The sequence below is a fragment of the Loxodonta africana genome, chromosome 18, assembly GCF_030014295.1.
Source record: "Loxodonta africana isolate mLoxAfr1 chromosome 18, mLoxAfr1.hap2, whole genome shotgun sequence".
Taxonomy (NCBI): Eukaryota; Metazoa; Chordata; class Mammalia; order Proboscidea; family Elephantidae; genus Loxodonta; species Loxodonta africana.
In genome coordinates, this window is record NC_087359.1 from 35,044,723 (window position 1) to 35,070,847 (window position 26,125).

The window sequence follows — 26,125 nt, forward strand, 5'->3', positions numbered from 1 at the left end:
TCTGTTCCAGCTCTGTGCCTGCCACCATGGCAACAAGAATACAGAAGTGATAGCACATGCCTTCAGGGTATAAGCATTGCAGCTGGGCCAAGGACAGAAGACATAACTGTGATACAGTCAAGTGTGCTAGGTTAGGAGCTCAGTACGGGGAGGAATTATATTTGAATGTGTAGTTGGTCAGGAAAGACATCACTAAGTAGAAAGCATGTCAGCTGAGCCTTGACATATGAGTTGGAGTTCAGCGAGCTGACCAAGAAAGAAGCAACATTTCAGGAAGATAAAATAGCTTCAGCAATGGCTTTTAAGTTTTCTTAATCATTCTTCCTTGGCTATTCTAAACATATTGAGTTTACTTCCTGTTTCATTTTGGGAAAGTTTTTATTTTTAACCTGTCTATACTTTTTTTTGACTCTTCTACCAAGAGAGTGGTAAGAATTCACATCACCTCACAGACCGAATTAAAGATTAAAAGCAAAATAAATACAGAATTTTCAGCACAATGTTTGAAGTCCACGCTTCACAAGTGATAACTGTTAGTATTTTCACATCATTTACTGAGGGCGTATGGACTTAACCACAGTCGATATTTGGGTTTTATTTTTTTTAATTACAGTAATTGTAATTCTTTTAGTAGTTACTAAACTCTGTATCCTATGTATGTGTTTTATTCAAGTACCTACAGAAAAAAGATGAAGGCTTATCTCTTATACCCCCATAGTGCCCAACAGAATGTCTTAGATACATGTTGTTGAATGCCGTCATAATTCTAAATATCATTATATGTAATAAAAGCTTTTATAATTAAAAACATCCACTGTAAAAGTTTCACAATCAAAAGATTAACCAAAACTTCCCACCTTTAATGCCTATCCTAGAAGACATTCTTACAGCCAAAAATGTGATTTTACTATTTAAAAGCACTGAGTCATTGCCAAGTTCTTCAGCTTGAGACAGTGAAATAAGATCTGGCACAGAGCTTGGCACTTCCTTGGGGTTCCATTATCTCTGACCATCCGAGATGCCCACACAGGATCACGGTCATCATCATTACAGATGGGCCATCCTCCCCATAGTGGGTCTTTCCTTCTCTTTCCCCATCAGCATCCCATCTGACGAGGACACTCCACGCCATCTTTGACAACAGAATGTTTCTTAGCATCATGAGAGCCATTCTCCAGAATTTTCAGAGAACAACGTACAGATAGGAGGGAAGGTCACATTCAAAACCAAAGTGGCAGAAAGTCATGTGACAAATATGTATAGAACATACTGCATAGGCCAATGACTGAGGTGGCACCGTCTAAGGAAGAAGAGTGAGATATGTTTTAATTGGAAACACAGGAGCACACCAGGAAGAGGAAAACATAGCATTTTCTCCATTTTGGTGTGTTTAACTAGAAAAACATGATTATGTTTAACTACAAAAACATGATTATGTAATTAAATGATTAAGTTTTCCAGAAGAATAAATAACAACAAGGAAAAAATGCTTGACATTGTGACAGAAGCCCTTCAGCAGGGTATAAAAGGGGACCTGGGATAAGGAGATTTCCATACTTGGGAACTTCACTCTCCTATAGACACAGCCAGAACCTCCACCCTCTGACACCATGGTCAACTCCTGTTGTGGCTCCGTCTGCTCTGACCAGGGCTGTGGCCAAGACCTCTGCCAGGAGACTTGCTGCCACCCCAGCTGCTGCCAGACTACCTGCAGCAGGACCACATGCTGCCGCCCCAGCTGCTGTGTGTCTAGCTGCTGCCGCCCCAGTTGCTGTGTGTCCAGCTGCTGCCGCCCCAGTTGCTGTGTGTCCAGCTGTTGCCACCCAGTCTGCTGCCAGACCACCTGCCGCCCCAACTGCTGTGTGCCCAGCTGTTGCAAGCCCCAGTGCTGTCAGTCTGTGTGCAGCCAACCCACCTGCTGCCATCCCAGCTGCTGCCACCCCTCCAGCTGTGGCTCCAGCTGTTGCCGCCCCTCCTGTTGCTTCCGCCCAGTCTGCGGCCAAGTCTCCTGCCACACCACTTGCTATCGCCCAACCTGTGTCATCTCCACCTGCCCCCGTCCCACCTGCTGTGCCTCTTCCTGTTGCTGAGTCCCTGCCCCGTATCCTTTTACCTCTGTCCCCACAGAGGTAAATCCTTTTTGTGCTGAGCTTTAGGATCTACAGATGCTGGCTGACATAGCTCACTGGAGATGAGCTCATGATTCCGGTGAGCCAGCCTCTCATCCACTGACTGTGTGAGCGCATTCTGGTTCAGTCTGAACTCTCCCTTGTTACCTTTTTCCTTCCATGGTATCACCAAATACAAATTAATTCGCCATCCACTAGCTAACAAATTATCCCTATCCTTCACATTTCTCATTCTTCCTTTTTACTTCTGGGCTGTAGATTTTCTTTCTCAATGGATGGAAGTTGCCTGTAGGGTCACTGATTTTACTCCCTGGATCTCAGGGCCCAGTTATATCCCATATTTTATCCTAGAGTGAATTTCTCATGTTTTGTTGCTTCTCTGCTTTCTAATAAAATTTTCCTCAAGAAGGAATTCATTGGTATGGTTCTCTGTGAATTTTATAATTATTTTACTCAGTAAGCAGGCAATTATATTTTATATGAAGATACAGGAAAAACTTCAAAGTGTTTGCCATTTTGAAAATAAATGTTATATCAAATATAGATAATTGAAGAAATTCTCTGCTCTGAGAAAATTAATTTCTCCCTTTGGGATTCTCACACGACTAGAAGTCTAAAATTGGATTCCAAACCCATTTATGTTGTAAGCTTTCAGTTCTGAATGTAGACATTTGTTTTGTTTTGTTTCCATCAACATTCCCCAAAGAAGAAGATTCACTGGGGTTCTTTTGGTCAGTAGGCTAAAATTTCCAAGTTCCGTCTCTGAGAGGAAATCCCTTCCAGGGTCTCAGCTTTTCATGGTCCCAAACAATGTCTTTTGGTCCTGCGAGGGCATTAAAATCATAACCCCGACCCATTAACCTATATCTCCAACAAGATGCAGCATCCCCTCAAAGACTAACCGTCTGATCTTGAGTTTCCACTGCACTCTGGCATCTGGGGATTTTAATTTTCTTTCTTTTAAGCTCAAAAATATGTTACTTTAAAAAACTCTATCCCCCCAGAGGGAGAAATTGATATTAGCTTAGTATCTAAGTTGCTGAAGTCCCTCAATTATATTTTTCCCAATATAGAATTTCACCAGTCACTGGAATAATCTATATTTACATCAGGCAATGATTAGAATTTCTAATGAAATAGTTAATTATATCAATAGCTACTTTCATAAAATTAATGCTATTCCCAGGAGGTTTTTGTTTTTTTTTTTTTTCTCTTTGAACACCTAATCAAATATCAATGTATAGGAGACAGTGGCATTTCCTGTTTAAAAGCAGCAATGACACTTTTTGGTTAACCAGGAAAAGGAGGAGGAAGGGGAGTAGAGTTACCCATTTGAATGAAGGAGACCCAGTGGCTATAATCTAATTTGATGTTCTAAAAGTCTTAGTCCAAGCTTCACAAATAAAATTATTAAAATAATAGATTCCCTACACTGATAGATTAGATCATTCCTCATTAATATTTACTTACTTTCTCCCCTCCTACCTCCCTGGGAGAAGTATCCTCTCCTACCCCACGACTTTGGGCTTCGCCATGTGACTTGCTTTGGCCAATGGGATGTTTGAGGACATGACCCAAGCAAAGATGTGAAATGTGTTTCTGTGATTGGAATTGCTCCCTTGCGCATCTATCATCAGAACTAGGGTTGCCAGCTAAAATACAGGACATTTGCAATATTTGGAATATATCGCTATGGACTGAATGGTATCCCCCCAAAAATGTGTGTCAACTTGGCTAGGCAATGATTCCCAGGATTGTGTGACTGTTCACCATTTTGTCATCTGATGTGATTTTCCTATGTGTTGTAAATCCTACCTCTATGATGTTAATGAGACAGGATTACAGGCAGTTATTTTAATGAGGCAGGATTCAATCTACAAAATTAGGTTGTATCTTGAGTCAATCTCTTTTGAGATATAAAAGAGAGAAGCAAGCAGAGAGGCAGGGGGACCTCATACTATCAAGAAAGTAGTGCCAGGAGCACAGCACGTCCTTTGGACCCAGGGTCCCTGCACTGAGAATCTCCTATACCAGGAGAAGATTGATGACAAGGATCTTTCCCTAGAACTGACTGAGAGAGAAGGCCTTCCCCTGGAGCTGGTGCCCTGAATTTGGACTTCCACCATCCTAAAATGTGACAGAATAATTTTATCTTTGGTAAAACCATCCACTTGTGGTATTTCTGTTTTAGCAGTACTAGATAACTAAGACACATACTTACACTAAAAAATTATTGGTTGTTTATCTGAATTCAAATTTAACTGGGTGACATGGGCTCGCCATGAGTCAGAATCAATTCTATACCAACAGGTTTGGGCTTTTCTTGTTGTTGTTCTTTTGAACAGTAATCTTATTTGCTAAATCTGGCAGCCCACATTCAGAAGGAACCACAAACTAATCCATGGCCAGAAGCTAGTCCCAGCCTTAATCAGTCAAATCCCAACTGACCTACAGACACATGATCAAGAACGAAATGCTTCTTGTGGTATGCCATTGATAGCTTGTGGTTGCTTGTTATGCAGCAATAGCTGACTTATTCATCCAGGTGGCAATGAGGAACTAGCTTAAGATACTAATTAGTGCACAAAGGTACGCATATAGTTTTCTACAAAGAAAAGAAAAATAGGAGTACCCAAGAGTTTGTGCCAGGGTTGGATTTATTTTAAAATTTTAAAAAAATTTCCAGAAGCTATAGGTTTATAGATAAAATTAAGCTTTTGTGGATAATATACAAAGTCAACCTGTTTGTGTTAAAATGAAGGAGGATTTCACCAGGTTTTGTAAGCACAGTTGTTATAAACACAGGCTTCAGAGTCAGACATGCTTGAGTTTGAATCCTGATTTTATTATTTAAGAGCTGTGAGACCTTGGCAAATTACTTAACGTCTCTAAGCTTCAGATTCCTTATCTATAAAATGGGGAGAATATTAACTACCTCAACTGATTGCTATGATGGTTAATAAAATAAGGTAGGTAAAGTACCCATCTTGGAATGCATCGCATTTAATAAAAGCTAACTTAAAGTTCTTACGTAGAAGTAAAAAAAAAAAGGGGCAGCTGAGATCCAGCACCAACAACTAATGAGATAATACTTTCAGAAGGAATTATTATAAACTGTTCTTAGAGAAAAAATGGGTATAAGCTTCCAGTAAGAGCTAGTTAGAAAAGAAGCTAGGATTCATTATGAAGCTATGATATAGAACATCAGCTCAAAGGACTGCTTAGATCAAAAATGTCCACAGAAAGTTGGCCACAAATAAAAAGGCTCTTTGTAAACAAATGAGAAATAATACATTTATACCAAATCATAATATGACTTTGCCTAGAATGTTGCATATAATTCTAGCGACGTTATCTCAGGGGATGATTTAGTCTTTACAGTAAAAATCAACTAAAATTATGAAGGAGCCAAGTAAGAATCTTGGCATGAAGAATGATGAAGAACAAATTTGATAAAATTCACATCTATGGAATCTTCTACGTTATCTGCAAAGCAAAAAAATGGGATTAATTCCCCTGCGATAACAACAAAAATTTGTCTTTTTCACAAACTTTTTGTTTGTCTTTCAAGATTACCTGTCATTAGGTGTCTTAGTTATCTAGTGCTGCTATAACAGAAATAACACAGTGGATGGCTTTAACAAAGAGAAATTAATTCTCTCACAGTCCAGTAGGCTAGAAGTCTGAATTCAGGGCGCTGGATCCAGGAGAAGTCTTTCTTTTGCTGTCGGCTCTGTAGGAAGGTCCTTGTCATCAGTCTTTCCTTCCTCTGGGAGCATCTCAGCGCAGGAGCCTCAGGTCCAAAGGATACACTCTGCTCCTGGCACTGCTTTCTTGGTGGTATGAGCTCCCCTACTCTTTGCCTCCATCCTTCGCGGGCCATACCCCAGGAAAATTCCCTTTACATTGGGTCAGGGATATGACCTGGTAAGGGTGTTACAATCCCACCCTAATGCTCTTTAACATAAAATTACAATCACAAAATGGAGGACAGCCACAGAATACTGGGAACCATTGCCTAACCAAGTGGATATACACATTTTTGGGGGGACATAATTTAATCCATGGCATTGTGGTAAACAGTTCCCCTAATTCTCTCTCAGTATCACTTCTAATGATGCTGTTGAAATTAAAGAAACAATTTGCTACTTGCTTTAAGACTTCAGACATTCTCTCCCCTACCTAAAGAACATGGCTTACTGAGCCAGATAAACTCATAGTAGAAGCTGCTTGCTGATAAAAGAGAAGACCTGGACCCCACACCTCATTCTGTTACCTCAGTGTGTGACCATGGGAACCCATATGTCCCTTTCTGTAAAATGAGAGGAAAGGACTATGTATTCTCTAGAGTCCCTTCCCAGATGCCTAATCCCCCTCAAAATTACAAAGATAAAAATTGCAATGGATTCTTGAGGAGGGCTTTACAACCAAAGTAGAAGTGGAATTTGGCTTGGAAGGATGAGGAGGGCGTTCCCGGTGAGTGGGGAGATATAAACAATCAGGTCAGGAAAGCCCAGGTCCTCTTCAAGGGATACTGACTAAACCAGTTTGGCAGGGAGACAGGGTTCCCATGTGGTCCCTCCTCACATGAAAAACCACAAACCTGCCTTTGAATGAGTCCTTGAAGGAGACTTCTGGAAAGCAAATGATTATTGGTCCACAATAGTGTGAAGCTATTAACATGTTACTGTCACGTACATGTATGTGTATGAATAAGGGGAGTCATTGCTTGGGGGGTAATTACAAAAGTCTTTGAAGTCAAGGCATAAAAGTCTAACTTCAGGGCCAAAGGGCAGAATGATTAAATACTATTCTATTTTAGAAGACGCATTCTTTTCTCCTTCATAGGTTAGAAATATTTCAGGGATAAATTCATCAGAATCCAATCCAATGCCTAAATTTTGGTGAAAATGAACAATATAAGAAAAGGAAGGGATATTTGTGGTGTGTATGCTTATAAGTGTAGGAGGGGCGGTAATCAAAACACCATTAGTCAATGTGAAATCCTCACTTAACTGGCCAGATGTCGAACAAGGAATGGCCTGTCTTCTGGGTTGATCAGCCCCTGGCCAGGGTATATAAAGGACCCAGAGGGAGAGGAAGACATTCACACCTCAGAAAACCCACCTGCTCTCAACAGCCCTACTCAGACCAGCCCCACACTCCACCATGACCGGCTCCTGCTGTGGCTCCACCTTCTCCTCCCTGGGCTGTGGGGGAGGCAGCTCCCAGCCCTGCTGTCCCCAAGACCCCTGCTGCTGTCGCCCTGTGTCCTGCCAGACCACCGTGTGCCGCCCCGTGACCTGCGTGCCACGCTACACACGTGCCATCTGTGAGCCCTGCCACAGGCCCGTCTGCTGTGACCCGTGCAGCCAGCAGGAAGGCTGCTGCCGGCCCATCACCTGCTGCCCCACGTCCTCCACGGCCGTGGTCTGCCGGCCCTGCTGCTGGGTCTCCACCTGCTGCCAGCCCATCTCTGTGCAGTCCCCCTGCTGCCGGACGCCCAGCTGCCAGCCTGCCCCCTGCAGCACCATCTGCAGGTCCTCCTGCTGCTGAGTCTCCACTGTCCCCACAGAGCAACATACTAGAGCTGAAGCACCTTTTCTGCATCATCGGGGGACAGTAGACATTTTTACATTCTCCCATCTGGATACAGTCTAGCACCTAAGCAGATGGTCATCACCATCCTCAGACAAATTCCCTAGTGTCTACATCAGCAGAAATCATCATCAGTAGTAAGTCTACCTTTAGAAGTCCTTGGAGTGGACTTTGCCAACCCATCCTGAATTCCAGAGGCCACTCAAACCCTCACCATCATCCTTTGTAATCAGTTGCTCTCTTGTTTTCAATAAACTGATTTTTATTGGCATAGCAAACTACCCTCCTACCTGATTCATTCATCAGTGTGTATATATCGGTGTACACAGATGAGCAGGTTTTTAGAATGTGCACAAGGGAACCAAAGCTTATCCATAGACCTGGTGAAATTCCATTCATTCAGTAACTATATCTCAAGGGACCTTCAATGGACAGACTCTGCCTGATGACTTCTGGATAGGCCATGTCCCTTGCATGCAAGTAGCACACGGTCTAATTGGCTAGACAAGTAAGTCAACACAGAATTAGTGAAGAGGGGGAAAGGGGTGGGAGTAGCATATGCCAAGCCCAGAAGAGAGAGGGTGGCCTCTGGTGGTAAGCAGGCAATGACAGTGCTTCTCTTGTCTTTTTACCTCATTTCCTACAGCATCGTTTTTTGAAGTGTGGTCCACAGATCACCCATATCAGAGTCTCCTGGAATCCCTATTAAAAATACAAACTCTTAAGCCCCAACCCAAACCTGCTGAATCAAAATCTCCATGGTGAGGCCTAGGAATGTGCCTGTTTTGATATCACTTCCAGGAGTTTCTCATGCACACTAGAGTTTCAGAATCACTATCTTGGTGGAAGATATGGATCTGAGTTCCTTTGGGGCTTAACAAGCAGGGTCCTGAGAGCTGTCTCAGCATATAGGATACTGAATTTCATGTGTAAATCAGTACTTTTTCTTCCTGCCTCTACAGCAAGAATGGAAGGAATAACATTCACCCTAACAAGCCATCTGCCCTTTTTCCCTCAACTTTCCCCATTTCCATCTTTGACTCACGATTTAAGGATATTTCTAAAATCATTTCAGAGAATAAGTTATCCAGGGAATGCACATTGTGTTTTTAGAAGATTTTTGTATTTTCTGGAGCTGTGGTGGCACAGTGGTTAAGCGTTCGACTGCTAACCAAAAGGTCAGCAGTTTGAATCCAACAGCTGCTCCTTGGAAAGCCTGTGGGGCCGTTCTACTCTGTCCTGTAGGGTTGCTATGAGTTGAAATCAACTTGATGGCAATGGGTTGGGCTTTCTGGTTTAATATCCAGTGGTTCCCAGGCTGGTTCCTAACCAAACATGAAACTGTTGATGAGTGCATACCATGGCTCACCATCACAAGAGGTCACTATGTTCTTTTTCAATCTAACCGCAAAAATCCCACAATTTCTCACCACAAATGGTTTACTTTTATTTGTTCCCACTCTGGCGATTATGTTCTTACAGCACTTTTAGAATCTGAATAATATGACTAAAGATAAGCATGTGATAAAGACCAGGGGCAAACATCTAGTCCAACAAGCTCAGGTCTATTAATGTGCAACAGCAAGGGAAACCATACAGCAGAGGAATCATGGGACATCCCACCAAACAAGGGAAGAGAAAGGGTAGTCATAGGATTTTGAGAAATAATGGAATTTAGGCAAAATTACACCACATGGTATTTTGATAGGATGAAAGCAACACAGAGCTGTGTGCAAAAAAAAGATTAACATCAAGACTGGGCTGGGAACCAGACTCAGGGTCGTGTGTCCTGGAAAGCTACAAAGGTAAGAAAAATATGGAATATTGCCTCTGAAAATCTCTTACCTGAAATTCTGCACTTGGTTGGATATTGAGGGTGCTTCTCTTTTTCAAAGTGTCTAAGATCCTGTCCGGGCAAGATTGGGATGTTGCCTTCGTACTGATTTCAAGCAGCAAAAGTTCTGACAGTCTATGATTTTAGAAAACAAGATTTTTTTTAAATCGTCTGTTCATTTATTAATAAACAAAAGCAGTGGGTTCACAGATATATTCCTATTCCTAATTTTAGCACTCCATATGTTTCTAAACAAACAAACAAAAAACCCATAAAGGAGGGGATCCTAGGGTGCAAATGGTTAAGTGCTTGACTACTAACCAAAAGTTTGATGGTTTGAATCTACCCAGAGGCACCTGGCCATCTGCTTCCAACAGGTCACACAGCGTTGAAAACCCTTTGGAGCACAGTCCTACTCTCAAACACATGGGGTCACTGTGAATGGAATCAACTTGAGGACAATTGGATTTTTGTGTTTAAATCATAAACCAAGCAAGTTCTTATTTTATTTCACTAAATGAGATTGAATTTTTAATAACTACTGCTACATGTTGACTATTTAAAGTGACTCAGAAAAGACTAGGGTCACTTAGTGTTTCTACTCAACAGAAGACCTGCGGTATTGTTCAAGCTTAGTCGCTCTTTTTTCTGTAAGACTTTGAAAAAATCGGTCACAAATCTGGTCTTCCAAAAACTGTGATAGGCTGTGATCTGTCAGAAAGTGAAATGCTTTCAAGGATCAGGACTAGGTGTGTAACAGGCTGCTCAGCCAGATCTTCAACAGTACCTGAGCTAATTTTTTTTTTCCTTCTTCTTTCTTCTTTCTCTCCTTTCCCTCCTCTAGCCCTTCCCTGCCTCCAAATAAGATCCCGATGCTAGCTCTCCAAATAGTTAAGCGTTAACCAATGTTTCCCCTAAGACTGTGGAAAACAAGTGATATTGATCTAAGCCTGTCAAATAAGACGAAGGATGGCGCCAGCTACCCCCTGAGCTGATGGGATAATGGCGGGAAAAGATCAACATGTTTGAGATACGACCACCAAAACCAAACAGAAGAAAGAAAGCACACATTCCACAAGTCCCTAAACTTTATGGCCCCTTTTCCCTTAAAAACTCAAACCCATCTGTAGTCTGGTGAGCCAGACGACTTTAGGAGGAGATCATTCCCCTCTGTCTCCATATACCAGTATGTCTAATAAAGCTCTTGCTACCCACCTCACCCCGTCTCTAGAATTGGCTATTTGCGGCAGGCGGCTCTAACCCTTTGAAATTGCGGTAACAGGTGGGTTACAGAGTGTGTAATAAATGATCACACAAAACAAAACACAACTCAGGGACAAATCTGGCCTGAAGGCTTTCAGCAGTCCTTGGACAATATTATCTTTAACGTACCTTCCAACTCTTTTCTTATCTGTGGCTAAAAAAAGAAAGGAAAAAGAAAAAAAAGCTATTTATCAGTCATCAGCTCATTTAACCTCCCTTGTGTTTTTCATAATTTCACCTTCATACCTCATAAGGAAACCCTGGTGGTGTAGTGGTTAAGTGCTATGACTGCTAACCAAAGGGTCGGCAGTTCGAATCTGCCAGGCAGTCCTTGGAAACTCTACGGGGCAGTTCTACTCTGTCCTATAGGGTCGCTATGAGTCGGAATCCACTGGATGGCACTGGGTTTTTTTTATATACCTCATAAGCATCAAAACCCTCAGCCAACAAACCAAAGCATCTACTTGGGAAAGATACTTTTTCCCGTTAAAAGTGTGACCCTAATACTCCCCAGTATGTTTTCTCCTTTTTCAAAATGGGTGACCAAGAGCTTGACATAACTAACGCCATGATGAACCTACAAGTTTTTCTCCTTCCTCTGCCTGCGTCCTCCTTGGCAAACCTGTTAAAGACTTTGTTTTGACCTAATGTTAATGGCTTTGTTCTTTGTTTTAATCTGAGGCAAATTACTTTGTTTTGTTCTGTCTGACTACCTGTGATTTACAATCCCCCACAGGAAAATCAGAGCATAGGTGTCTGGTATGTATATCTTTAGCCTGAGAAAGAGATGTCCTGCCTGTATCTCTTTAGTCTGATAAAGAGTCTTTTGTCACTATCTTGTAATGAATAACTCCTCCGGCCAGGCCTTCTGAGGACTACAAAGACACTTCCAACCCTAAAGTAAAATTGCTCTTTGGGACTCCATAGAGACAGCCTGTGTTGTTGTTGGGTCCCTAGTGATGCATACACCTCCTTAATAAACTTTCTCACTCTTTCTGACTTGGTCTGTGTTTTATTGGCTTGACTGCTTCAGGGCACGGACTCCAATTGGGTAACACAAGTATTTTCATTATATTTTGAATAACTCAATACAAAGTGCTATGTCATTCCTAGCAAGCAAGAAATACTCCAACTTCAATTTTATTTCCAAGGCCATACTCAGGGGAAGAGCATTAAAAAAATAATAAAAAATCCTCATTTAGTTTAACCTCTTTGTCCCATGAAAAGTTCTTCCCCCTTAATTGTTTTATCTGCCTTTGTCTTCCTAAAATTTGTGATTGCTGTGTAGATAAGAAATCATTCACAATTTATTTTTATTTCCTTCCTTCGCCTCTCCTCTTCCTTTGCCACTGTTTACATTGCAAGAGTGTCATAAATGACAGTGAGTTATGGGTCAAATCGGTTTACTAAATAAAACGCACTCCAGTGGCTTTGGTGGTTATTACCCTATAAACGAGGTGAAGAATAAGCTGTTTTACAGAAGCCCTGGGCCATTCTTTCCATAGCAGAATTAGTACGCGCATCTTTTTATGCGACTCGACGGCACTGGGGTTTGGGTTTTCTTTTTATGAGCTATTTTTGTTTTTTAGAAAATCTTTCATCTCAAAGTCAATCAGAAGCCAGACCTATGACTTCACGAACATGACAGCCTAACTCTTAGTCACGGAAGGCCAAGAGGAGGGAAGTGTGACGGTGTCAACACTGGAGTCTTCAAACTTTCAACCTGTCACATGGCATAGGATGAAAGGCTTGGCTGTTGGAGGAGTAATTTTTCTGATGGTGTGAATCATCGAGTACTCATTTCCAGGGAAAAGGCAGACAGGAAGGAAAAGAAAGCATTCTTCATCAGCGTTGGAACTGCTGCCTCAGCAGCAGAATCCGCCAGTCCTGAGTCTCATTTCAAACACAACTCCAGGAAATGACCTTCTGTCCTGGGGTCATCAGCCCCTGGCCAGGGTATATAAAGGGCCTAGAGGGAAAAGAAGACATTCACACCTCAGAAAACCCACCTGCTCTCAACAGCCCTACCCAGACCAGCCCCACACTCCACCATGACCGGCTCCTGCTGCGGCTCCACCTTCTCCTCCCTGAGCTGTGGAGGAGGCAGCTCCCAGCCCTGCTGTCCCCAAGACCCCTGCTGCTGTCGCCCTGTGTCCTGCCAGACCACCGTGTGCCGCCCCGTGACCTGCGTGCCACGTTACACACGTGCCATCTGTGAGCCCTGCCACAGGCCCGTCTGCTGTGACCCGTGCAGCCAGCAGGAAGGCTGCTGCCGGCCCATCACCTGCTGCCCCACGTCCTCCACGGCCGTGGTCTGCCGGCCCTGCTGCTGGGTCTCCACCTGCTGCCAGCCCATCTCTGTGCAGTCCCCCTGCTGCCGGACGCCCAGCTGCCAACCTGCCCCCTGCAGCACCATCTGCAGGCCCTCCTGCTGCTGAGCAGCCCAGCTCTGACATGCCAGGTGTGCAGAAACTTGTGCAAACACCACCGCTGTCGGATCAGATGAGAGAAACCATCTCTGCCACCTACATGCTCTTCAACAACTAACTCAACAGTAATTGCCTGTCCTTTTTCCACGTACTGGCGCAGCTAATCCTGACCCTCTTTTGACAATCTTTAGAAAATTTTGGCTTTCATCATTTGAATTCCTGGCTTGAAAAATATGAGTACACAAAGATCAAAGTTCCTCTTGAATGGAGCTCTATCACGCTGACTCTTCATTTCCTAACGATAAGGGTTCTTAGATTGGGCATTTTTCCAAGACAGTACTTTTTATGCTGTTCTTTGCATGTTAAAAAATAAAATTTTATTTCTGGGGGAAGCAAATGCACTTCTCATTATTATTTATTAATCTCTAAAAGCTCATTTTTTAATTTAAATTACAGTATACAGAAGCAATGTATATAGGCACTGCGTTTTTATACAGAAGCAGAAGAGCCAAAGGCAGGAGGATTTTCCAATGACCACTTTTGGAGATTTACAATAGGAAAAATTTGGGTGCAAGGTTTGTAATTTTAATAGCAATTCACGTAACTCAGGACATCTCATGTGAAGCATCTTCATATTTCAAGTTACAGGCTTTGTGGTGGTGCTGAGGAAATGCTGAGACTACAGGTCTCTGATCACGAACTTGACTCATGAATAATATACACCCACACTGATAAGCAGGGGGAAGCCTAGGTTGAGCCCCCTTGGTTCTCCAGTGTAGAAAACTGTGCAGTGATGAATGTCAGATTTGGATCTTGGTTTCCGTAGCTGCTGAATGCCCCATGCTGGAAGAACCACTACCCCATCTTCTCCACGGCTCCTTCCAGTACCACCGTGACCAATTCTGATTCTAGTAGAGCCACTGCTGCTGAGAGGGAGAAAGATAGTCCTGGTTAGAACCACTCTCATTTTGAACTCCAAACACATTGTACCTTTGAAACAATGCCGGTGTGGTGGAAATGGTGCTAGCGTTAATCTACATTGGATAAGTTTTTATTCTTGCTGTGGAACACTTTTCGGCTGGTCAGGAAAACTAACCACTGTTATTTCCCCGAGAAATGTGTTTGGCAATCCAAACACATGACTTACAAAGAGCTTTTTTGGAATGTGCTGCTTGTATGCTTGGCAATACTTACTTAGCCCCTGAGAAGAACCAGGTAAAGCAAGTTTTGCAAGGGCAGGGATCTTGACTGACTTTGTTCACTACTGGATTTCCCACTGATCTAGACCATATTTGGCACATAGTAAATAATCAGTAATCATTTGTTGGGTGATTGAATGGATAAATTCTAAGGGGGCTGGGAGAGAGAAAGACATCATCATCTCAACTCAATTCCCTCCTTTTTCTGGACATGTGCATTCTTAAAATAAAACAATGAAAAGCACCATGAAGAAAAGTATTTTTTTTGAAACATGGTAAAAATTTCCCAACAAGAAGCCCATTAGCTTAAAAACTTTTCAAGTTTTCAGTATGTGCACAATGGAGTGTTTTCTGTATTAAGGGTTTGATAGTTTATCAATTAATAGACTCACAAGTCCAATTTCTTTCCACATGCTCTTTTTTTTTTTTTTTTTAATATTTATGTTTTTGATGAAAGTTTACACAGCAAGTTAGGTTCTTATTTGACAATTTCCACACAAATTGATCAATGACATTAGTTACATTTTTCACATTGTGTCAACTTTCTCTTTAATTGTGTTCTGGTTGTTTCCATTTCCAGTACTCTAGTTTCTCTGCCCCCTTATCTTCTCACCTTTGCTTCGGATTAAATGTTGACCTTTTGAACTCATTCAGATGGTTTTTTAGTAAAACACCAATCTAACAGGTGATAGCTTTTATTTTGTGTGTCACTCTGCTTTTCTGCTAAAAGGTGACCTCAGGGGATAATTTTGGTTCAAGGTTTAAAAAGTGACTCAGGGACTAGAAGTACCCCAGTGATCATGGCCCCCAGACCTTCCGTTGGCCCAGGACAGGAATCATTCCCAAAGCCAACTCTTCAGACATGGATTGGACTGGACAATGGTTGGAGAGGGATGCTGGTGAGGAGTGAGCTTCTTGGATCAGGTGCACACTTGAGACTATGTTGGCATCTCCTGCCTGGAGGGGAGATGAGAGGGTGGAGGGGGTTAGAAGCTGGCGAAATGGACACAAAAAGAGACAGTGGAGAGAGAGAGCGGGCTGTCTCCTTAGGGGGAGAGTAATTGGGAGTGTGTAGCAAGGTATATATGGGTTTTTGTGTGAGAGGCTGACTTGATTTGTAAACTTTCACTTAAAGCACAATAAAAATTAAAAAAAAAAAAAAAAGTGACTCAGAGCAGTAGTCTCAGGGAGTCCCTGGTGTCAAGTGGTCCAGTCAGTTGGGCAGTTTTTTTTTTTTTTTTTTTTTTTTTTTGAGAATTTGAGAATTTGAGTTTCCTTCTGCATTTTTCTCCCATTATAACCAGGATTATTTACTGTGCCCCTGGTCAGGCCAGTGATGGTAGCCAGGTATCATCTAGTTCTTCCAGTCTCAGGGTAGTTGAGGTCTCTTTCCACATGTTCTTGATCACCACTTTTTTAAATTCTGTAGCTAATCTGTTTGCTTCCTCTCAGAATGTTCCTTCTTAGCCTTCTAGAGACTTCCTTGTCCTATAGTATTTTCTCAGCTAGAGAATGCTTTGCTTTCTCCCAAGCTCATCATTGCTAATGGTTCTTGCTCATTTTCAAAGTAACTCCATGCCCTGGTTATCACCATGGCTGACACGGCTCTTCATAGGAATGCAAGGGACTGAGCAAGAGATATGATCAATAAAAAGACTTAAGCTTGAGCCTTCAACCACAGATCTAGAACAGACTTGGTTGTTTCAGGAGGACCATGTAAATCTGGACGCAGAAGCTACAAAATGGCTGAGTGACATGACTTCCTACAAACCCTGGCAGTCTGAAACAGGAAAATCACAATTAGTTTGGTAAGCAGGAAAGGACTCAAGCATAACGTATGAGGAGCAGTTACAGCAAAAGACATCGAGGATATGAGCAAGGCAGGGCAAGAGACAGCTTCAGCTTGGATCACTATCTGGGCGTTTTGTTACGCTCATAGGCCACAACCTTGACTTCAAAGGTCCTTCTTCACCATATTGTTGGCTTTGTTCATTGTGCCCCATGACCACTCAATTATGTTCAATTGTGAGACTATCTCCTTCGGGTATGTTTTGGAATTTTCTGAAGGATGCGTGGGAACTAATTCTTCCAATTCCTAAGGATATTGTTAGGATACAAAGTCCTTTCAGGTGACTCCAAAAACAAGCCTTTGCATAAATAACAATATTTTGTTTCAAAAATTAAATTCACTGATAAAATTCCTAAACAAAATAGACATTCTTTAAAGACAGGGAATATGATACAATCCCATTCTTTAGCTCCTGAGGCTTTCAAAATTGTAATGTTCCCACAGGTGTTTTTGGAATGAGCATTAGCTCCAAACACTATCTAGGAGTAGAAATTAATTCACTTCTTTCACTTAGCATGATGCTTAGAACATAGTAAGAGCTCAGTAATATTGGCCATTATGAAAATTATAAATAATGAAACTCATCTTGGTTTGGAAAAATACAACCATGGAAATCAAAGAGAATATATCTAAGGCAAACATTGCTGCAGATAGATGCCTACTAATTCCAAAAACTGGGCTGGAACACTCTTTGTTTACTGAAATTCCAAGTCTTTTAAACAACTTGTGTAGAATTATTCTCAACTTGTGCTTGCCCAGGAAGCTTAGCAGTGGAGAAAGACACTCACAACTTGGGGAATTTACTTCCACTCTTCCAAAGTGATTCTAACTGCGTGACAGCTACTTTGTGCTATCAAAACATAAACTTGCACAAGCACAGCTGAATTATAAAGGTAATTGGAGACTTTGAAGTTAGGGTCATTAAGTACATTTTCGAACCATAAATAGCAAAACATAATGAGTCTTCATTAAACAAGGGAAACAATGGCCTTTTATGAATACCTTAAAAATGTCTAGAGAACTTACTAAGCCGACAGTGTCATTTCCAAACAAATAAACAAAAACAGGGAAATGACCTGCGTCCTGGGGTGATCAGCCCCTGGCCAGGGGATATAAAGGGCCCAGAGGGAGAGGAAGACATTCACACCTCAGAAAATCCACCTGCTCTCAACAGCCCTACCCAGACCAGCCCCACACTCCACCATGACCGGCTCCTGCTGTGGCTCCACCTTCTCCTCCCTGAGCTGTGGAGGAGGCAGCTCCCAGCCCTGCTGTCCCCAAGACCCCTGCTGCTGTCGCCCTGTGTCCTACCAGACCACCGTGTACCGCCCCGTGACCTGCGTGCCACGCTACACACGTGCCATCTGTGAGCCCTGCCACAGGCCCGTCTGCTGTGACCCGTGCAGCCAGCAGGAAGGCTGCTGCCGGCCCATCACCTGCTGCCCCACGTCCTCCACGGCCGTGGTCTGCCGGCCCTGCTGCTGGGTCTCCACCTGCTGCCAGCCCATCTCTGTGCAGTCCCCCTGCTGCCGGACCCCCAGCTGCCAGCCTGCCCCCTGCAGCACCATCTGCAGGCCCTCCTGCTGCTGAGCGGCCCTTATTACTAATGGTCCCCTACTAGCTTGCCAGGCACATCCTGCTGTCCCTCTTGGCTTCGAGGCAGAATGACACGCATTTTCTTGAAGGCACCTATTCTCAGTAGCTATGAACGAAGAACGTGCTATCCTCAATATTGTCTCAGAATCCCAGTCTAACTCCCGTGTCATGTTGTCTGTTTTCTAATAAACTCAATACTCCCAGCATAAAAGTCATGGTCTTTGTGATTTTTCCTTTCATTCAATTCTGTCTTGCTGTTTGGTCCAGAGATATTCAAAGAAAGATGCAGAATAATCCTCTTAAGTTGTTACACTCTAAAATAATGTAAATCTGTGCATTGTCTCCCCACAGCTGTAAATGGCGTTTATACAGCACGGTGGCAGAGGAAGGTGATCGTGACCACATCTTCATCTCAGAGACAAAGACGCGCGTGCCCACAATCCCGGGCACTTGTCACACACGGAGGAACGTCCTTTGACAAGGAGCACATTAGGAGGCTGCATCTGGGTTGACACTTATATTCCCACTCTGAGGGGTTGTTTCCTGAACTGCCACCTGTTAGCCCATCATAGAAAGCCCAGTGTGTTAGAGGTGGAAGCCTCCTTAGCTGAAATCTGGCCAATCACCTCTGCTTTTGAAGTTGAAGAAAAATGAGTAATGAAAGATTAAATAAGTTACAATGATTACTGATGTTTAGAAGAGGGCTGGCAGGAGAATGTGAGCCTCCCGACGGGCCTTTAAGTCAAACGTTTCCCTTCAGTATTGTAGGAGACATGTAATTGTGCCCTGTTCTCTTTTGGGGCCAACTATAACCACTAGCTCAGCTAGTACACTCCCTTTTATGTGTTATAGGTTTGGTTGTAGGTTAGAATGTCATTCACAACGCCAACTCTTGTGGATATTTAAACACTGGCTCTCGAGGGCTGCTTATATTTGTGTTTAGGGTTTGCACATTAATGGCATTTTCCAAGCAAATTAACCAACCATTGTCAATTTACACATGTTTATTGAATGCCTCCTATGAATAAGGCACTGAGCTGAACTCCCTGGGTAAGTAAGTATAAATGAATAAAAGAGAGCCCTTGCTTCAAAGTGGATATAATCTACCTGGGGACATGAGGTGTGAATAAGAAAAATGTCAGATAGTACATAAGTGATACAAATGCAAAGGAAATATAAAAAACACTTAAAATACCTGAAGATCATAAACCTATTAGGAAAATATCATGTAATTTTTCCTGGCATATATTTAAGGAAAAAAAATAAGTACAATGTAAGTCATAAAATGTGAAACAATTTTGTGAGAAAAAAAAAATTTTTTTGCACGTACATGTGTGTCGATGCCTTAAAAAAAAAATCAAAGGACTATCTCAGGGGTATAAAACAAGGCATACTTTTTTTTTTTTTTTTTTGAGTGTTGGGAGACACCAATAACATTTTTTTTTTAATTATTTTACTTTAGATGAAGGTTTACAGAACAAACTAGCTTCTCATTAAACAGTTAGTATACATATTGTTTTATGACATTGGTTAACAACCCCACAACATGTTAGCACTCTCCCTTCTCGACCTTGGGTTCCCTATTACCAGCTTTCCTGTCCCCTCCTGCCTTCTAGTCCTTGCCCCTGGGCTGGTGTGCTCCTTTAGTCTTGTTTTGTTTTATGGGCCTGTCTAATCTTTGGATGAAGGGTGAACTTCAGGAGTGACCTCATTACTGAGCTAAAAGGGTGTCCAGGGGCCATACTCTCGGGGTTTCTCCAGTCTCTGTCAGGCCAGTAAGTCTGGTCTTTTTTGTGTGAGTTAGAATTTTGTTCTACATTTTTTTCCATCTCCGTCCAGGACCCTCTACTGTGATTCCTGTCAGAGCAGTCACTGATGGTAGCTGGGCTACCACCGGCAGTCAAGTTGTACTGGACTCAGTCTGATGGAGGCCATTGTAGCTGTGGTCCATTAGTCTTTTGGACTAATCTTTCCCTTGTGTCTTTAGTTTTCTTCATTCTCTCTTGCTCCCGAAGGGGTGAGACCAGTGGAGTATCTTAGATGGCCATTCACAGGTGTTTAAGACCCCAGATGCTACTCACCAAAGTAGAATGTAGAACATTTTCTTTGTAAACTGTGTTGCGCCAACTGAGCTGGATGCTCCCCGAGAACAAGGCGTACTTTTGATATGCTCCAAATTAAGGATTATTTTAATTGTTAGCCATTTCATATTATATGTACAATTATTTTTCTTTATTTGTGCCGATAATGAAGAACTGAACACACAAAAAGATAATTTTTTCACATTAATATTTTAATACTAAATCATATTAAAAACAATACTATTGTTAAGCAAAGACCAGCATTTGTTACGCAAAATATGCTGGCCGTTACCACTAGGAACCTGTATAAATTAGTGGGAGGCTGGTTTTATGTTTTTAGGGTGGTTTTCTATGACCTCACTCTGTGTTGCATGCGCTGTTGGGTTCTCAGTAGGGTTCATGCCACTACCCACAATTCTGAGACAAATACTTCCCATGGGCTCAGCAATGGTTTGAAACCCCTTAACACAGATTCTTGGCTCAAGAGAGGGAGCACTACATTTTCCTTTCAGGTTTGTTTTTTTTTTTTTTTCATGCTATGACTGAAACCTACCACTGAATAATCTTATTTAATGTGATTCTGTGGTAGCTGAGTGGAGAACTTGCCACTTGCCATACCAAATATGTTGGCCTTTCAAAAAATCAAAATTTAGAGTTTACAAGACACCAATGTAACATGACCTTTTAATATAGATTTATTTACTTAACAAATACAAGTCACAAAGTGCCAGGCACCGTTCTTGGAGCTTGACAACTATTAGCTCATTTAATCTTAACAACAACCCTGAGAAATATGTACTATTATTATCTCCCATGGCCCAAGGTCACATAGCCTGTAAGTGACAAAGCTTTAAATGAGTGTTGTCTGGTTTTAGGATAAATGGCATCAGAAAATAACATATGACTTGTCACCAGTGTCAAACCACAGAGCCATGTTCTCACAACTGTGGCATGAATTACTGAGCATGACCCATATTTTCTCTTCCTGAAAATGAAGTTTGGATGTGGGGTGTTGATGAGTGTCTAAGAGTGAACAGACATTAGAAAAGCTTACTAAGGGGAATCACGGACTCTATCTTTGAGGATCTTTACAAAGGTGAGGGAAAAAAACTCTCTTTGAAATAACTTTAGTTAAGAAGTGTTTGGAGTAGAAAACTTAACCTTGTTAACTTAAGAAGTTTGTCTTCCAAAGAGGCTCCCATTGCATAAAGCATGACCACAAAGACCCACATGACTGATCATAAGATAATGTGCCATGAAAAAAAGCACAATATACAACTTTTGATCTAGGCTCCGATTACCACTTTGACAAATCACATGTGCCAGTGAACAAGGGAAAGAACATAAACCATGAGATAGTTGACATGTTTCAGTGATTAGACGGCCGTTGGTTTCCCTCTCCTCTATTTCCCTAATGGTGCCTAACAGATACAGCTTTTAGACATCATTGCATTTCATTCAGTGAATTTATCATTCCTTTTAATGTTTTGAAATGATGTTTGAAATTCCAGTGGGGGAGCTTTAGCTCTGGGAGCAGGAGGCACACTCTTTTGAAGGATAGGAGTGATCCAACAATGATCTAAAACCCAGCCAGGTGAGTAACAGGAGGGGTAAAGCTGAAAAGTAATGAGACTGTTTTCCTCATGTGATTCCTAAATCATCTCTGGCGATACTTCCTGCTGAGGAGAGGAGATGACATTTCCAGCGCAGGACAACTGTGTGGTCTTCCAAAGCACACCCTGACCAGGGTACTGTACGTATTTGCAATGTTGGTGAAAAAAACCCTCCATCTTGTCACTTCATAGGCATAGCACCCAAGTCTAGGTATGATGGAAAAACACTCATTATACAGCCTTCATCATATCCACAAGAAAGGCAAGTATAAGGACAAAGCAGCAGAGGCAGGGGTCTGGCGACCATGGTTTTGGGGGACATCTAGGTCAACTGGCATAATAAAGTTTATTAGGAAAATGTTCTGTGTCCCACTTTGGTGAGTGGTGTCTGGGGTCTCAAAAGCTTGCGAGCAGCCATCTAAGATTCATCAATTGGTCCCAGCCCACCTGGAGCAAAAGAGAATGAAGAACACCAAAGACACGAGGAAAATATTAGCCCAAGAGACAAAAGGGCCACATAAACTAGAGACTCCATCAGTCCGAGACCAGAAAAACTAGATAGTCCCCAGCTACCACCAGTGACCACCCTGACAGGGAACGCAACAGAGAGTCCCTGATGGAGCAGGAGAAAAGTGGGGTGCAGAACTCAAATTCTAGTAAAAAGACCAGAGTTAAGGGTCCGAATGAGATTGGAGGAACTCAGAAGAGATGGCCTCCAGACTCTCTGTTAACCCAGAACTAAGGCCATTCCCCACACCAACTCTTCAAAGATTAGACTGGACAATAAAACATAAAATGATATTCATGAGGAGTGTGCTTCTTAGTTTAAGTAGATACATGGGGCTAAATGGGTGGCTCCTGTCCAGAGGTGGGATGGGAGGGCAGAAGGAGATAGGAGCTGGTTGAATGGATATAGGAAACCGAGGGTAGAAAGGGGGTGTGCTGTCACATTGTGGGGATTGCAACTAGGGTCACATAACAATGTGCGTATAAATTTTTATATAAGAAATTAACTTGAGCTGTAAACTTTCACCTAATTTTTTTTTTTTACCTAAAGCACAATAATAATAAAAAAAAAGGCAAAATGTCTTGTTAAAAATTTTTATACTGATAACATGTTGAGATGATTACATGTTGTACATATTGGCCTAAATAAAATATATTCTTAAAATTAAAAAAAAAAAAAGTTATGTCTCAGAAATAAAATTGGCATCCTATGACCAAAGGAGCCAGAGTTGCACACAACCTGAGCTGGAGCAAATAAAAAGTCCATGACCACCTTGGATAAAACAAAAAAAAAACCTAACCTGTTGCTGTCGAGTGGTTTCCGACTCATAGTGACCCTATAGTGACCACATTGGATATTTATTCTAATACTTAGAAAAAAAATAAAGTTTTGTCCTTCCCTTACAAATAAATACATGAGCAGCTGTCCTAGTTGTGGCACATTATGAGAACATTCTACGATACCAAGTGATATGCAGACTCATACCCCTAACATCCACATGGAAAGGCATACCTAGTATCTGTCTGATTCACATGTAGGCTCTTCCAAGGGACTTGCTGGGGCCAAGGATTGGATCAGTCAGCACTCTAGGAATCCCTGTATCTTCAAAGATGGCAGTTCCTTTAGGACCATTTCGCCCAGGTGCTATCTGCTCAAAATAAGAATCAAGAGCTACTATACATCAATGACTATGCCTTCTTAGGTTTTGATGATGAGCTGCATGAATACATTCATGTTTGGGGATAAAACAAGGGTTATTTAATGAGACCATGAGTATGACATAAGCAATGTAACCATTAGTCAAAACAAAATTCTACTTAATTGGCTAAGAGAAAAACAAGGGGAGTGATTTGCACCTGGCCAGGGTATATAAAGGGCCCAGAGGGAGAAGAAGACATTCACACCTCAGAAAATCCACCTGCTCTCAACAGCCCTATCCAGACCAGCCCAACACTCCACCATGACCGGCTCCTGCTGTGGCTCCACCTTCTCCTCCCTGAGCTGTGGAGGAGGCAGCTCCCAGCCCTGCTGTCCCCAAGACCCCTGCTGCTGTCGCCCGGTGTCCTACCAGACCACCGTGTACCGCCCCGTGACCTGCGTGCCACGCTACACACGTGCCATCTGTGAGCCCTGCCACAGGCCCGTCTGCTGTGACCCGTGCAGCCAGCAGGAAGGCTGCTGCCGGCCCATCACCTGCTGCCCCACGTCCTCCACGGCCGTGGTCTGCCGGCCCTGCTGCTGGGTCTCCACCTGCTGCCAGCCCATCTCTGTGCAGTCCCCCTGCTGCCGGACGCCCAGCTGCCAGCCTGCCCCCTGCAGCACCATCTGTAGGTCCTCCTGCTGCTAAGGGGCCATTATTACTAAGTGTCCCCAACTAGCTTGCCGGGGACATCCTGCTGTCCCTAGAGGCTTCAAGGCAGAACAACATGCATTTTCTTGAGAAGTCCATTCCTCATCTCCTCAAACCAGTCCGTACTATATATTGAAGACACCTTTTCTTATTAACTACGAATGAAGAATTGCTATCCTGCTCCCAGTCCACCTCTGTGAAGCCCCTCTGCTGCCACTCCCTCCCTCCTCTGTTGCCAGTCTGCCCCCTGCCACACCCCCTGTAGGTCCTCTAGCTGCTGAACAGGGCACTGATTGCCTGGAGCAAGCAATATGCCTTTTGAAAAAGTCATGCTCCCATTTCTCTACCTAACAGAATTCCTGCCCTGACCCATCAAGACCCCTAACCAACCCAGCTGTGAATAAAGACCCAGGACTTACAACATCAGCTCAGCGATTAAGCCTCTAGCCTTAGTCTGTTCCCAGGTCTTCATAACAGAAGCGACTTCCTTCTTCTGATCTTAGGTCTTGTAGCATGTTTATTTTCTAATAAACAGTTTTTTGGCCTAGCAGACATGACTTTGGTTATAGTTATTCATTCTAAGTTTTCTGTTAAATTTACACATAAGAAAAATATGCAGATTGGCTACCATCTGCAAGTCACAGGCTGCATGGTATATGGTGAGAAATTAAAATTGAGCTTAAAATACATCATCTTTAGGGAACTTCTGGGGGGATGAGTCAAATTCACAGTGACTCTACTAAAAAGTGGAATATAAGAAAAGAAAAACACAATCTGCTGTTGAGTGTCAACAGAGAAGTCACTACTGACAGGAAGAGTAACAAAGACTGAAGGGAGAAGCTAGCATGATATAAGGCTTAAGATATTGGCATACGGATCTGTGGGAAATGACATTCTTTGCAGCCAGCAAATGTATGGAGGGAGGGGACTATAACGGTTGTTCAGAGGACAGTTCGGCTGGGACCATTGGATATATGCAGAGTAATGATAAAAGATAAATTTGGAAAATGTGTGTGTCTTGAAGACTAGTTATTGGTGTAATAAGCACTAAGGACTAAAGAACTGCCGAAAGCTTTGGGGCTGGGGGATGGCATGACAAGAGTTGGACACTGGGATGATTCCTATGGCAGCTACATATAAAGACAGAAGGCCAAAGACTAGACATGTAAAAACTAACTAGAAAGCCATTGCCCTTCTCTGAGTTATACACAGTAAGAGCTAAATTAAGGTGGTGGTGAAGAAATAGAATAAAGAAGACAAAATAGGTAGGTATAGCAGACATAGAAGCTCGGAAAGTGATAGCTGATTCAAATGTGGGAAACAAGAAAAAGGAGGCAAATGTGACTTAATGCAGTTCTGGGGAAGTTCTTTTCCTCAAAAATAACTTTAAAAATTTTGATATATTTATGCTTATGTGCAGTATGTTTAAAATCACATTATTCCATACTATATTCTGCCCAGTACCTAACATTTCTGAGCTATTATAAAATATATTTTTAAAAAAATGAAAGAGATTCACTGACACTGATTTATCCTAGAAGGCAGTATGGTATAAAATAAAAAGCACTGGTCTAGGAATGAGGGATAGGAGTTTTATACCCAGATCTTCTAGAAAGATACTGTGTGATTGGAGCATATCACTTAACCTCAATGAAATATAGCCATTCCCAGACTCAAGCTTATTCTAATGGTAACCGACGCTGAGGGGAAGTTAAAAGTGGTTCACAGCATAACACTGATGTTCTAATTCAGAACTTTGAGGCTGAATGGTTCTATACTCAACTCTTTTCCTTGATTAATCCCTCATCTTGGTACCATATTGATTTGTGCACTAGAGCAAGATACGAGACAAGGAAAATGGATCTGGCTTTCTGTATAACTTTCAGTGCTTTGCATGTAGTAGAATTAAATAAATGTGTTTAACATTTATAATAAGAATGATTTCAGCTTCTACATCTATAAAATTAAATGGTTGGACAAGGTTCTTTGATTTTCAGTATTCGATGATTCCATACAACCCATTTTCAACTTCATACCTGCAGTCATGGTTGTTAAACCAAATAAAAAAAAACACCAAATCAGTTGCTGTCGAGTCAATTCTGAGTCATAGCAACCCTACAGGACAGAGTAGAACCGCCTCATAGTTTCCAAGGCACACCTGGTGAATTAAAACTGCT

General features: G+C 42.3%; 5 protein-coding genes across 6 annotated transcripts; all 5 read left to right on the forward strand.

The window, feature by feature from the left end:
• The first annotated feature begins 1,610 nt into the window (after window positions 1-1,610).
• On the forward strand, window positions 1,611-2,090 carry LOC100670536 (keratin-associated protein 4-7-like). 2 transcript variants are annotated; one of them, XM_010594433.3, is made up of 2 exons: window positions 1,611-1,900; window positions 1,961-2,090. In XM_010594433.3, the coding sequence occupies exons 1-2, from the start codon at window positions 1,611-1,613 to the stop codon at window positions 2,088-2,090; spliced, it is 420 nt and encodes a 139-aa protein (XP_010592735.1). The 2 variants fall into 2 exon arrangements, with proteins under 2 accessions (XP_010592735.1, XP_003414771.1); XM_003414723.3 differs by having other exon boundaries at window positions 1,611-2,090.
• Window positions 2,091-7,298: 5,208 nt separating this feature from the next.
• On the forward strand, window positions 7,299-7,685 carry LOC100663343 (keratin-associated protein 2-1-like). Its single transcript, XM_003414452.1, has one exon. It carries the CDS (start codon window positions 7,299-7,301, stop codon window positions 7,683-7,685), a length of 387 nt encoding a protein of 128 aa, XP_003414500.1.
• A 5,190-nt stretch (window positions 7,686-12,875) lies between these two features.
• Window positions 12,876-13,262, forward strand: LOC100663059 (keratin-associated protein 2-1-like). The gene has a single exon (XM_003414451.2). It carries the CDS (start codon window positions 12,876-12,878, stop codon window positions 13,260-13,262), a length of 387 nt encoding a protein of 128 aa, XP_003414499.1.
• A 4,242-nt stretch (window positions 13,263-17,504) lies between these two features.
• On the forward strand, window positions 17,505-17,891 carry LOC100662775 (keratin-associated protein 2-1-like). Its single transcript, XM_003414450.2, has one exon. The coding sequence runs from the start codon at window positions 17,505-17,507 to the stop codon at window positions 17,889-17,891; it is 387 nt and encodes a 128-aa protein (XP_003414498.2).
• A 5,388-nt stretch (window positions 17,892-23,279) lies between these two features.
• On the forward strand, window positions 23,280-23,945 carry LOC100662499 (keratin-associated protein 2-1-like). Its single transcript, XM_003414449.3, has one exon. The coding sequence runs from the start codon at window positions 23,559-23,561 to the stop codon at window positions 23,943-23,945; it is 387 nt and encodes a 128-aa protein (XP_003414497.1). The 5' UTR covers window positions 23,280-23,558.
• Window positions 23,946-26,125: the final 2,180 nt, after the last annotated feature.

Excerpts from the sequence above, each read along its gene's own strand:
- LOC100670536 (XM_003414723.3), top strand. The coding sequence starts at position 1,611 with ATGGTCAACTCCTGTTGTGGCTCCGTCTGCTCTGACCAGGGCTGTGGC.
- LOC100662775 (XM_003414450.2), top strand. The coding sequence starts at position 17,505 with ATGACCGGCTCCTGCTGTGGCTCCACCTTCTCCTCCCTGAGCTGTGGA.
- LOC100662499 (XM_003414449.3), top strand. The coding sequence starts at position 23,559 with ATGACCGGCTCCTGCTGTGGCTCCACCTTCTCCTCCCTGAGCTGTGGA.
- LOC100663059 (XM_003414451.2), top strand. The coding sequence starts at position 12,876 with ATGACCGGCTCCTGCTGCGGCTCCACCTTCTCCTCCCTGAGCTGTGGA.
- LOC100663343 (XM_003414452.1), top strand. The coding sequence starts at position 7,299 with ATGACCGGCTCCTGCTGTGGCTCCACCTTCTCCTCCCTGGGCTGTGGG.